Source organism: Cherax quadricarinatus, chromosome 32 (assembly GCF_038502225.1).
Source record: "Cherax quadricarinatus isolate ZL_2023a chromosome 32, ASM3850222v1, whole genome shotgun sequence".
Lineage (NCBI taxonomy): Eukaryota > Metazoa > Arthropoda > Malacostraca > Decapoda > Parastacidae > Cherax > Cherax quadricarinatus.
In genome coordinates, this window is record NC_091323.1 from 19,424,776 (window position 1) to 19,438,890 (window position 14,115).

General features: G+C 48.7%; 1 protein-coding gene across 8 annotated transcripts in view; it reads right to left on the minus strand.

Annotated features, from left to right (window-relative positions):
• LOC128690315 (ATP-sensitive inward rectifier potassium channel 12) overlaps positions 1–14,115 on the minus strand; it is a 569,607-nt gene that overhangs the window by 190,942 nt on the left and 364,550 nt on the right. Inside the window, exon 2 of one of the 8 annotated variants that reach the window (XM_053778983.2) lies at positions 1,654–2,201. The exons of 4 other annotated variants lie outside the window; for them this stretch is intronic. In XM_053778983.2, the coding sequence (XP_053634958.1) occupies positions 1,654–1,808 (155 nt within the window). In that variant the 5' untranslated portion in view covers positions 1,809–2,201. Of the gene's footprint in view, positions 1–1,653; positions 2,279–14,115 lie in introns of all 8 variants that reach the window. 3 more of the 8 variants (XM_053778980.1, XM_053778981.1, XM_053778982.2) reach the window with 3 other exon arrangements.

Consider the following 14,115-nt stretch of genomic DNA (forward strand, 5'->3'; position numbering starts at 1 on the left):
GATTAAGGTAAGGGAAAGGATAGAAAGCATTAAGGTAAAATGAGGAGAGAAAGTGTAAAGAAAATAACAACGGGAAGTTAGGAAATAATGTATAGAAAAACTAAGGAAGGTAGGAGGCAGAGGAGAGGCTAATTTCTAGTCTTGCTGTGAGGTTGAGATAACCTTGAATGATGTGTGGAGTCCGTCACGCAGATACTCTTGTGTTCAAACATCTTGATGACGGCATCGCAACACACACTTGTCACCTCTCACCTCAGCACTAGTTGGCACGTAATATATGGCTCCGGCAGCTCCGGCTAATTGACCATTATGTCTGAACACGCACACAAATCCAAACATTTTCCTTCTCAACCCCCTCCTCCCCCCCCTCCCCAAACACACACACCATTATACAAAGCTCTCATGCCTTTCTGTGCGTCTTTCCCTTTTATCTCTCCTGCACTTCTATTTATCTTTCTCGTACTTCTCTTTTCCTCCTGTATTTACGTTTCTAATGTACTTCTTTTTCTATACCTCCACGCCTCTAGACAACCACTCTTTTCTATATGCTTTTGTTATAAACTGACTGACTGACTCACTTCCTTCACTTCAGATTCATACATTTCTTTCTAAAAGCCACATTAGTTCCCTGTCTCTCCACTGTGATCTCACTTATATCATACTATAATCTCATCACCACTATCAAAATCTTACCATGACTACTACCACTTTCTCTCTCTCTCTCTCATGCCAACACTACCGCTCTCACCACACTAATTACACTTGCCTCAATGCACCTCGTTCAATTAGTGTTCACCAATAAAATAAGGCAATTATAATAAGTATAGTTTCAGATGTTTTTAAAGTGTCCTCGGCGCGACAAGTATCACTTGACTATAACAAATCAGAGAAAACTATTGTAATTTTTTAAATTTGACAATTTTTCTAATCGCGGTTTACATATAACATTTTTGTTTGTAAAAGACTCCATATTAACGTATTTTAAGGAGTTGATTACCTTTCGTGATTGAAGATACATGTAAAAGAGGAAAGACTAAAACCGGTAAAAATAAATCTCATAGCTACATCAAACTGTCTGTCTTGCATACTGTTGAAGGGTTTATCATGCGAAACTGCTTTTACTGAATGCCAGTGTACAGTAACCGGTATTTTTGCATTATGTACTCAACCCCTCTCAGTTGTTCACACCATTCCAAAACAGAGGGCTCAATTTTACCCTCAGAGACCCCCCCCCCCCAAAAAAAAAAAAAAAAAAAAAAAAAAAAAAAAAAAAAAAAAAAAAAAAAAAAAATGTGGCCCTCAGAGACTGTAAATAATGTAAAATACCTAAATATAATAACCCTCAGAGATACTAGATGTGATCCTCGAAGACCCTAGATGTGATCCTCAAAAACCCTAGATGTGATCTTCAAAGATACTAGATGTGATCTTCAAAGACACTAGATATGATCCTCAAAACTCCCTAGATGTGATCGTCAAAGAAACAAGATGTGATCTTCGAAGACCCCAGACAAGACATAAAAGATGAATTCATGAAGATTCAGCTTGGTGTGGCTCGTGTCTCTGAACTTACTCTTGTGTTGCCTCCGGTGTGAAGACACCTCAGATAGGCCGTAGCCTCATAAGTTATTACACTCTCAGTGGCATACTTACATGTAGTCGGAGACGGGGTCATCTGTCATCTGCTCCTGGCAGAGGGAGAGCTTGATGGGGTCGAGCAGACTAAAGTCGAGTTGGCTTTCCTCATCACTGCTGGTAGACACCGTGATCGTTGGAGGTTCAGTCAGCGTTTGTCTGTTCACCCCCATGACTGACCACTTTATCTGGCGTCCTGCACGACACAACCTCAACACAAAGTCTCACTAAACACAACACTACTTACAACCTCTGTGGGCCGTAATCTCTGATGCTTGTTACAGATTGCTTGTCATAACTTCAAGGTGTGTGAAGCCACTTGAGGGCTGTCCAGTAATTTATAAGGGCCACAGTTTGTCAAAGGTTCCTTGTCACCAACTATGGCTCTGGTTACTGAGTTAACTGTAGTATACCAGAGGCACTGTTCATGTCTAAATAGATCACCGTTAAAATGCGTGTCTTCGCCACCATGTTCCTCCACTGTATTATTGACAGCCGCTAAATCCTGTTTATTGCCACGTGCATCCTTCTCAGAAACGGTTTGGCTACACCGTATTTCCTGCCATCTTGAGATTAAACGCCATTTTACTGTTCTGCACAAACATATTGATGACCTTTTTCTGAAGCGTTTGATTACCCTTTTCTATAAGTTTGATAATATTGCATATATTTTTAAATACCAGTAATTAAACAAAATTCGAACTCCTACAGCAGGTAGTATGTAGCCTCGCCCCCTCCCAGACCTTGAAGACTTCCATCAGAGGATTCAATAAACAGTTCCAACAACTGACATATACAATGAAATCCATATTAAAGTATAACCACCTGAGTTACATGAACTATTACCGCTTAGAACGATGAACTGACTTCCTTGGATTGAACCTGATTGCCTCCCAGTCCCCAGATGCTACATGACCTCTACAGGTTTAGCGCTTTCTTTTGATTAAAACATAAGAAAAATATCCTCCCTGGAAGATGAACATATTCCAGGATGAACTAACCTCCCTGGAAGATGAACGCACTCCAGGATGAACTAACCTCCCTGGAAGATGAACACACTCCAGGATGATGAACCAACTTTTCTAGAAACTTAAACCTTCCAGGATGAACTAACCTTACTAGAAAATGAACACACTCCAGGATGAACTAACAGTCCTGGAAAATAAACACACTCCGGTATGAACTAACCTTCTTGGACAATGAGTAAACGTCTAGCACTCGCCCACAGTGAGTTTGGTTTACATCTAGCTCTGTCAGTGTGTGGTGTTTACATCTAGCTCTGTCATCGTGTGTGGTGTTTACAATTACCGATCGTGAATGACTGATAGGTAACAGCAGACACTGCACATCAGAAGGTAACAGCAGACACTGCACATCAAAAGGTAACAGCAGACACTGCACATCAAAAGGTAACAGCAGACACTGCACATCAGAAGGTAACAGCAGACACTGCACATCAGAAGGTAACAGCAGACACTGCACATCAAAAGGTAACAGCAGACACTGCACATCAAAAGGTAACAGCAGACACTGCACATCAAAAGGTAACAGCAGACACTGCACATCAGAAGGTAACAGCAGACACTGCACATCAGAAGGTAACAGCAGACACTGCACATCAGAAGGTAACAGCAGACACTGCACATCAGAAGGTAACAGCAGACACTGCACATCAGAAGGTAACAGCAGACACTGCACATCAGAAGGTAACAGCAGACACTGCACATCAGAAGGTAACAGCAGACTCTGCACATCAGAAGGTAACAGCAGACTCTGCACGTCAGAAGGTAACAGCAGACTCTGCACGTCAGAAGGTAACAGCAGACTCTGCACGTCAGAAGGTAACAGCAGACACTGCACATCAGAAGGTAACAGCAGACACTGCACATTAACAGCAGACACTGCACATCAGAAGTTAACAGCAGACATTGCATGTCAGAAGGTAACAGCAGACACTGCACATCAGAAGGAAACAGCAGACACTGCACATCAGAAGGTAACAGCAGGCACTGCATGTCAGAAGGTAACAGCAGGCACTGCATGTCAGAAGGTAACAGCAGACTCTGCACGTCAGAAGGTAACAGCAGACACTGCACATCAGAAGGTAACAGCAGACACTGCACATCAGAAGGTAACAGCAGACACTGCACATCAAAAGGTAACAGCAGACATTGCATGTCAGAAGGTAACAGCAGACTCTGCACGTCAGAAGGTAACAGCAGACTCTGCACATCAGAAGGTAACAGCAGACACTGCACATCAGAAGGTAACAGCAGACACTGCACATCAGAAGGTAACAGCAGACACTGCACATCAGAAGGTAACAGCAGACACTGCACATCAGAAGGTAACAGCAGACACTGCACATCAGAAGGTAACAGCAGACACTGCACATCAGAAGGTAACAGCAGACACTGCACATCAGAAGGTAACAGCAGGCACTGCACATACTGCACATCAGAATGTAACAGCAGACACTGCTCGTCAGAATGTAACAGCAGGCTCTACTCATTAGGTAACAACAGACACTGCACATCAAAGGTAACAGCAGACTCTGCACATCAGAAGGTAACAACAGACACTGCACATCAGAGGTAACAGCAGACTGCACATCAGAAGGAGGAAGCGTCAACACACAACTAATAAGATAAAGACAACCTGATAGTCTCTTGGATCAGCTGGTGCTGTGTAGTGTGTTAGTTTCTCTGTCGTTCCCAAATACAAATATACCTGCGACTCAACCTTGACATTTCAGTATAAACCATAATTAACTCACTAACTTACAAGTGATGAGGCTTGAGTAATACGGGAGTACAAAGTACGATTCATAATACTTCTTGACTTCTGAATATATATCATTTGTGCCTTAAAATTCCCAAAGGTATGGTTAATGCAAGACTTGGGTCACGCTGATAATTTCAACCTTCCGTGACCAGTACTACATCAGTCTGCACCTTATGCAGATTTAATGATTATTAATATATTCATATGGGGAACCGATAAACCCATAGTGAAGGTTTGCATTGCCAGAGGAATGGGAGATCAGATTTGATCAAATTAGGGTGAATATTTATTGAGGGTAGAAAACTGTGTTAGTGAGGTGTCATGCTTATATGGTGTCAGGTTCAAGTTACTTTTATAACTCACTCCACCCTTGTAAGTTTCCAGTTCAACTGTGAACGGTAGGAATAAACACTTCCGCATTAACAGATAACGAATAAATAATTTGCATAATAAAACATAAGTGCAATGTTGTGATTCAGTTTATCATCTGAAGTGTGATGTGCGTGAACTTACTGAAACTCACTTGTGAGTTAATATGACTTGTGCAACACTTAGGTAGCTTTATTTAAAAAGAGAGGTGAGCAAACACTAGGATATACTTGTTAGAAAACTATTCGGTCCTGGGACCTTGAAGGCCCCGAGAGACAATTGTTCTCTAATAGATATGTCTTAGTGATTGCTCGGTATCAACTTGCAAGGTTTATATCGATAAATACCGTCGCCAATAAAGATACCCCGAGATGTACCCTGCTTTATATTCATCAATTTGTCGGTAATGCATACCAATAATAATATGACAAGAAGAGTAATGGTGAACGTGTTTTTTCTTTGGGTCACCTCGTCTTGGGAGAGACGGTCGTTGTGATAAGTTTCAAAAACAGATAAAAACAAACCAAACTAGCATAGGTAAGATTAGGGGAAAAAAAAAGCAAGTCTCTCAAACCACTCGTAAGTGCGGAAGCAAGAGGGCGCTGTACCTGATGCCATAATGTGACGAGGGGTCCTTCTCGCCAGAGTTTACGACGTGTTCTCTCCTCAAACATAAGGCGTCTCGGGTGTCTCGCGCACGCCCATGTGGGAGGCAGGACATTTTTCATATCATGTTTTATTTGTTTAGAGAGGAGGGAGAAGGAAAAAACAGCAACAGGAGACAAAGGCACCACCAGAAACAGCAGAAGCAGCAAAAGTGCCAGAAGCAGCAACAAAGTACCACTAGCAACAGCATCGAATGTATAAGCAGCGAAAGCTGCAGCAGCAGCGAAAGCAGCAGCAGCAGCAGCAGCAGCAGCAGCGAAAGCAGCAGCAGCAAGAAATGAGCAGTCAGAGATCTGAGAATAAAGGAATAGGATTACACAAAATGCGAAAGAACAGGATTAAACTGACATGGGTATTGAAGGATAAAGGTAAAGCGGAGCGGGGAGTAAAAAACGAAGTAATGATTATATATATAAAGGAAGGTTAAGGTGAAAAAGGAATAATAAGAAAAAAACGTTAAAATTGGATGAAGGAAAAGGAGTGTAACAAGAGAACTATAATGGTATTAATAGGTCAAACAAATGTTGATGGGTGGTAGTAGAAAGAGGTGGAAAACACACTTGTCATAACCACTTCTGAATTAATGACACTCGTACAGTGCTTGGGCAATTTATATAAATTGTCCAATTACCCAATACGACTACTAGTAAACCTTAACTTGATAGAGCTATAATTTCTCTATAACACTCCAACAACAACATTAAACAGCAAGAACATTTCAACAAATAACAATAAGAGCAACATTATCGCAACTACTATTACCTGTCAATGATACCCTACACTGCTGCTGCTGCCGCCGCCGCCGCCACCACCACCACCACCACTGTCTGCCCACACCCCCTCACGACTCTCCACGCTGCCACCACCACTGTCTGCCCACATCCCCTCACGACTCTCCACGCTGCTGCCACCACCACTGTCTGCCCACATCCCCTCACGACTCTCCACGCTGTCACCACCACTGTCTGCCCACACCCCCTCACGACTCTCCACGCTGCCACCACCACTGTCTGCCCACACCCCCTCACGACTCTCCACGCTGCCACCACCACTGCCCACACCCCCTCACGACTCTCCACGCTGCCACCACCACTGTCTGCCCACACCCCCTCACGACTCTCCACGCTGCCACCACCACTGCCCACACCCCCTCACGACTCTCCACGCTGCCACCACCACTGTCTGCCCACACACCCTCACGACTCTCCACGCTGCCACCACCACTGTCTGCCCACACCCCCTCACGACTCTCCACGCTGCCACCACCACTGCCCACACCCCTCACGACTCTCCACGCTGCCACCACCACTGTCTGCCCACACCCCCTCACGACTCTCCACGCTGCCACCACCACTGTCTGCCCACACCCCCTCACGACTCTCCACGCTGCCACCACCACTGTCTGCCCACACCCCCTCACGACTCGCCACCCTGCCACCACCACCACTGTCTGCCCACACCCCCTCACGACTCTCCACGCTGCCACCACCACTGTCTACCCACACCCCCTCACGACTCTCCACCCTGCCACCACTGTCTACCCACACCCCCTCACGACTCTCCACGCTGCCACCACCACTGTCTGCCCACACTCCCTCACGACTCTCCACGCTGCCACCACCACTGTCACCCACACCCCCTCACGACTCTCCACCCTGCCACCACCACCAGTCTACCCACACCCCCTCACGACTCTCCACCCTGCCGCCGCCACCACCACTGTCTGCCCACACCCCCTCACGACTCTCCACCCTGCCACCACCACTGTCTTCCCACACCCCCTCACGACTCTCCACCCTGCCGCCGCCACCACCACTGTCTTCCCACACCCCCTCACGACTCTCCACCCTGCCACCACCACTGTCTGACCACACCCCCCTCACGACTCTCCACCCTGCCGCCGCCACCACCACTGTCTGCCCACACCCCCTCACGACTCTCCACCCTGCCACCACCACTGTCTGCCCACACCCCCTCACGACTCTCCACCCTGCCACCACCACTGTCTGACCACACCCCCCTCACGACGCTCCACCCAGCCACCACCACTGTCTACCCACACCCCCTCACGACTCTCCACCCTGCCACCACCACTGTCTGCCCACACCCCCTCACGACTCTCCACCCTGCCACCACCACTGTCTTCCCACACCCCCTCACGACTCTCCACCCTGCCACCACCACTGTCTTCCCAGACCCCCCTCACGACTCTCCACCCTGCCACAACCACTGCCCACACCCCCTCACGACTCTCCACGCTGCCACCACCACTGTCTGCCCACACCCCCTCACGACTCTCCACGCTGCCGCCACGACCACTGTCTGCCCACACCCCCTCACGACTCTCCACGCTGCCACCACCACTGACTGCCTACACCCGCTCACAACTACACGCTGCTACCACCACTGCCCACACCCCCTCACGACTCTCCATGCTGCCACCGCTTCCTGCCCACACCCCCTCACGACTCTCCACGCTGCCACCACCACTGTCTGCCCACACCCCCCCACGACTCTCCACGCTGCCGCCACCACCACTGTCTGCTCACACCCCTTCACGGCTCTCCACGCTGCCACCACCACTGTCTGCCCACACCCCCTCACGACTCTCCAAGCTGCCGCCGCCGCCACCACCACCACCACCACTGTCTGCTCACACCCCCTCACGGCTCTCCACGCTGCCACCACCACTGTCTGCCCACACCCCCTCACGACTCTCCACGTTGCCACCACCACTGCCTGCCCACACCCCCTCAAGACACTCCACGCTGCCACCACCACTGCCTGCCCACACCCCCTCAAGACTCTCCACGCTGCCACCACCACTGTCTGCCCACACCCCCTCACGACTCTCCACGCTGCCACCACCACTGCCTGCCCACACCCCCCTCAAGACTCTCCACGCTGCCACCACCACTGCCTGCCCACACCCCCTCAAGACTCTCCACGCTGCCACCACCACTGCCTGCCCACACCCCCTCAAGACTCTCCACGCTGCCACCACCACTGCCTGCCCACACCCCCTCAAGACTCTCCACGCTGCCACCACCACTGCCTGCCCACACCCCCTCAAGACTCTCCACGCTGCCACCACCACTGCCTGCCCACACCCCCTCAAGACTCTCCACGCTGCCACCACCACTGCCTGCCCACACCCCCTCAAGACTCTCCACGCTGCCACCACCACTGCCTGCCCACACCCCCTCAAGACTCTCCACGCTGCCACCACCACTGCCTGCCCACACCCCCTCAAGACTCTCCACGCTGCCACCACCACTGCCTGCCCACACCCCCTGACGACTCTCCACGCTGCCACCACCACTGCCTGCCCACACCCCCTCAAGACTCTCCACGCTGCCACCACCACTGCCTGCCCACACCCCCTCAAGACTCTCCACGCTGCCGCCGCCGCCGCCACCACCACCACCACCACCACTGCCTGCCCACACCCCCTCACGACTCTCCACGCTGCCACCACCACTGCCTGCCCACACCCCCTCAAGACTCTCCACGCTGCCACCACCACTGCCTGCCCACACCCCCTCAAGACTCTCCATGCTGCCACCACCACTGCCTGCCCACACCCCCTCACGACTCTCCACGCTGCCACCACCACTGCCTGCCCACACCCCCTCAAGACTCTCCACGCTGCCACCACCACTGCCATCCCCACCTCAGGGCTCTCCACGCTGCCACCACCACTGCCATCCCCCCACAGGGCTCTCCACGCTGCCACCACCACTGCCATCCCCACCTCAGGGCTCTCCACGCTGCCGCCACCACCACTGCCATCCCCACCACAGGGCTCTCCACGCTGCCACCACCACTGCCATCCCCACCTCAGGGCTCTCCACGCTGCCACCACCACTGCCATCCCCACCTCAGGGCTCTCCACGCTGCCGCCACCACCACTGCCATCCCCACCTCAGGGCTCTCCACGCTGCCACCACCACTGCCATCGCCACCTCAGGGCTCTCCACGCTGCCACCACCATTGCCATCCCCACCTCAGGGCTCTCCACGCTGCCACCACCACTGCCATCCCCACCTCAGGGCTCTCCACGCTGCCACCACCACTGCCATCCCCACCTCAGGGCTCTCCACGTTTCAACTCACTTCCATCACCCTTCCCCCCTCACGGCTCTCCATGTTGCCATCACCACTGCCCAGAGCCCCTCAGGGCTCTCCACGTTGCCGCCGCCACCATCCCTTCAGGGCTGTACACGCTGCCACCACCGCCCCTTCAGGGCTCTCCACGCTGCCACCACCACTACCCACACTCCCTCAGGGCTTTCCTCAATGCCGCCACCACCACCACCACCACCGTTACCCACGCTCCCTCAGGGCTCTCCACGCTGCCACCACCATTACCCACGCTCCCTCAGGGCTCTCCACACTGCCACCACCACCTTCATTCAGAATTTTATGGACCCTCAACACATCATTATTGCTATCACCATGTAAGGCCTTTCTACCATCATAAGTACCTTCACCTCATCCCTTAAGAACCCTTCACACAGCACCACTACCCTCTGCCACCCACCACACTGCTAGTATGTTGCTACCACTACCCCAGGACCCCTCACACTATCGCCACTACTACTACCACAACCAGCCCTGGTTGTGCTCCATGCTGCCACCACTACCGCTGCTACCCCACTAGTGTACTCCACTACCACCACAACCAGCCCTGGTTGTGCTCCATGCTGCCACCACTACTGCTGCTACTCCACTAGTGTCCTCCACTACCACCACAACCAGCCCTGGTTGTGCTCCATGCTGCCACCACTACCGCTGCTACCCCACTAGTGTACTCCACTACCGCCACAACCAGCCCTGGTTGTGCTCCATGCTGCCACCACTACCGCTGCTACCCCACTAGTGTACTCCACTACCGCCACAACCAGCCCTGGTTGTGCTCCATGCTGCCACCACTACCGCTGCTACCCCACTAGTGTACTCCACTACCGCCACAACCAGCCCTGGTTGTGCTCCATGCTGCCACCACTACCGCTGCTACCCCACTAGTGTCCACTACCATTACCACCATCACTCTCGATGCTGCCACGAGGTCCTGTCACCTACCGGTACCACATTGTACAGCACACGTGCGCGAGATTTAAGAGATGCACAGGTCGGAGGGTAAAGGCAGGGACTGAACACTGTGAGCGCTACCTGCTCAAAATACTCACTAAGGTGCCACCCCTTCCTTGTTGGCACTGGCCAGCCATAGAACCCTCCTCTCTACTCCATAATAATCCTCAGGTTATGGCCACCCTCACTCGGTTATGTAGGATATCTACACGTGCGCTGAACACGCGCTACGTACGCTCTGACCGCGCTACACACGTTTTAAACTCGCGCTTCACATGTGCCCAACTTACTGTAAGAAGAAATGGGTAGATATATATCAAGGTTAAAGCAGCAAAAAACTTCGTTTTACAGTAAGGAGGTTAGAACCCGTTAATACGATTAAAACCATTATCTTTATTATTAAGCTAGATCGAGACCTCTGATAAGTCTGCTAAGAAATTTAGTCATAATTATCAAATAGAAAACTACTTGCATAAACACACACATAATTAGTATCACACAAAGTTAAAGTAACCAGAAGCAGTTAAAAATCCCATTAAATTGTCGGTCGCAAATACAATGAATTAAATTTATATTTTTTCGTCCCTGCATTTAAGATAACCAGCAACTAAGCCGAAAAAAAGGCTGTCAATCATATTATCTACACAAAGAATTAAAGCGAGCTGCCTGATAATAGTCCAGGGTGGACCGAAATGTCATATACTCTATTTTTAATTACTGGGCTTGTGGCATGAAACCTGATAACAAGTTAAGTGTTGTCTGATCCTGCTAGATGGATCTCCAGATTTACTCACAACTGGGGCTCCTTTCATGCCGTCTCAATCTTAAACAATACAATCAGAGTGCCCATAAAATTTTCTTCCAAATATTTTAGACCCAATACAACATTCTATGAGCTTATTACCATTTCACTGGTAAAAGAAAATTCTATTTGGCGACTGGGTGCGTTGATAAATACAAAAATGCAATAAACGCCCCGTCAACAATATAAGTGGACACCTTGAAGAATGAAACGGGTTGGTAGTAGCAAACACTATATTTCAACCGTGAGGGTTCACCTTCTGTTTCACTGTCTTCGTGAGGGTTCACCTTCTGTTTCACTGTCTTCGTGAGGGTTCACCTTCTGTTTCACTGCCTTCGTGTGGGTTCACCTTCTGTTTCACTGTCTTCGTGTGGGTTCACCTTCTGTTTCACTGTCTTCGTGTGGGTTCACCTTCTGTTTCACTGTCTTCGTGTGGGTTCACCGGTATCAGTATCAATTCTCTGAATATCAAAATGGCATACAATACCGACAGGTTGGTAAGTAAGACACATGTGCAACAGTTAAGCATTTTTATTCCGAAACGTTTCGCCTACACAGTTGGCTTCTTCAGTCGAGTACAGAAAAGTTGGCAGAAACAGTAGAGATGTGAAGACGATGTAGTCAGTCCATCACAATAGAAGACGCAGTTCTGAAGTGTTCCATAGTCTGAAACAATCTGTTCCAGACAATACTCTTCTCCAGGCTGAGGGACTGACCACCTCAAAACTAAGTCTTCAAGGGTGATGGACTGATTACATTGTCTTAACATCTCTACTGTTTCTGCCAACTTTTCTGTACTCGACTGAAGAAGCCAACTGTGTAGACGAAGCGTTTCGGAATAAAGATGTCTAATTGTTGCACATGTGTCTTGCTCATCATTTCTGTGATCATTACCACTTTGAAGTTATCCTAACAATTTATCAATATCATTTTGCTGCTATCGTCATCAAATTTTGGATACCAAAATCTTTTATACATGGTCGTTTATTGGGGGGAAGAGAGAGAGAGAGAGAGAGAGAGAGAGAGAGAGAGAGAGAGAGAGAGAGAGAGAGAGAGAGAGAGAGAGAGAGAGAGAGAGGAGAGAGAGAGAGAGAGAGAGAGAGAGAGAGAGGAGAGAGAGAGAGAGAGGAGAGAGGAGAGAGAGGAGAGAGAGGAGAGAGAGAGAGAGAGAGAGAGAGAGAGAGAGAGAGAGAGAGAGAGAGAGAGAGAGAGAGAGAGAGAGAGAGAGAGAGGGAGGTAACGTCATAACACTACGTCACATAACTCTGATGAACCATGCCAAGAACTCAGGGTGAGGCAAAAGGTCGTGCTCTCTTTACCCAAGTGCTTCCCTTCTTATCGTCTCCCTACTTATTCTTTATCGTCTCCATTTTACCTTCTCACTGTTTATTTCTTTTTCCTCGTGTCCCTGTTTCCTTTTCTGTGCCTCTCTGAGTGTGTGTTCCGAATACCACTGCTGTGTGTATATATACAGATGTATGCAGTGTGAAGCAACTTGGACAAATAAAACGCAGATAAAGACAAGTGTACTGCATATATCCACCTCGGTAACAGACCTCACTGACGCCAAAAATATACATATCTAAACTTTTCAAGCAGGAAAATAGATTTTTTTAATTTTTGTGTATAAATGGTCTCTCACTTTTCACCGATCCGTGTCATTACGTTAATAATACACAATACGAACACGGTGATGAATGAGACACATGTACACCACCTTGATGAATGAGACATGTACACCACCTTGATGAATGAGACATGTACACCACCTTGATGAATGAGACACATGTACACCACCTTGATGAATGAGACACATGTACACCACCTTGATGAATGAGACATGTACACCACCTTGATGAATGAGACACATGTACACCACCTTGATGAATGAGACATGTACACCACCTTGATGAATGAGACATGTACACCACCTTGATGAATGAGACACATGTACACCACCTTGATGAATGAGACACGTGTACACCACCTTGATGAATGAGACACGTGTACACAACCTTGATGAATGAGACACGTGTACACCACCTTGATGAATGAGACATGTACAACACCTTGATGAATGAGACATGTACAACACCTTGATGAATGAGACACGTGTACACCACCTTGATGAATGAGACATGTACACCACCTTGATGAATGAGACATGTACAACACCTTGATGAATGAGACATGTACACCACCTTGAATGAGACATGTACACCACCTTGATGAATGAGACATGTACACCACCTTGATGAATGAGACACATGTACACCACCTTGATGAATGAGACACATGTACAACACCTTGATGAATGAGACACATGTACAACACCTTGATGAATGAGACACATGTACACCTTGATGAATGAGACACATGTACAACACCTTGATGAATGAGACACATGTACACCACCTTGATGAATGAGACACATGTACACCACCTTGATGAATGAGACACATGTACACCACCTTGATGAATGAGACACGTGTACACCACCTTGATGAATGAGACACGTGTACAACACCTTGATGAATGAGACACGTGTACAACACCTTGATGAATGAGACACGTGTACAACACCTTGATGAATGAGACATGTACAACACCTTGATGAATGAGACACATGTACAACACCTTGATGAATGAGACATGTACAACACCTTGATGAATGAGACATGTACAACACCTTGATGAATGAGACATGTACAACACCTTGATGAATGAGACATGTACAACACCTTGATGAATGAGACACGTGTACAA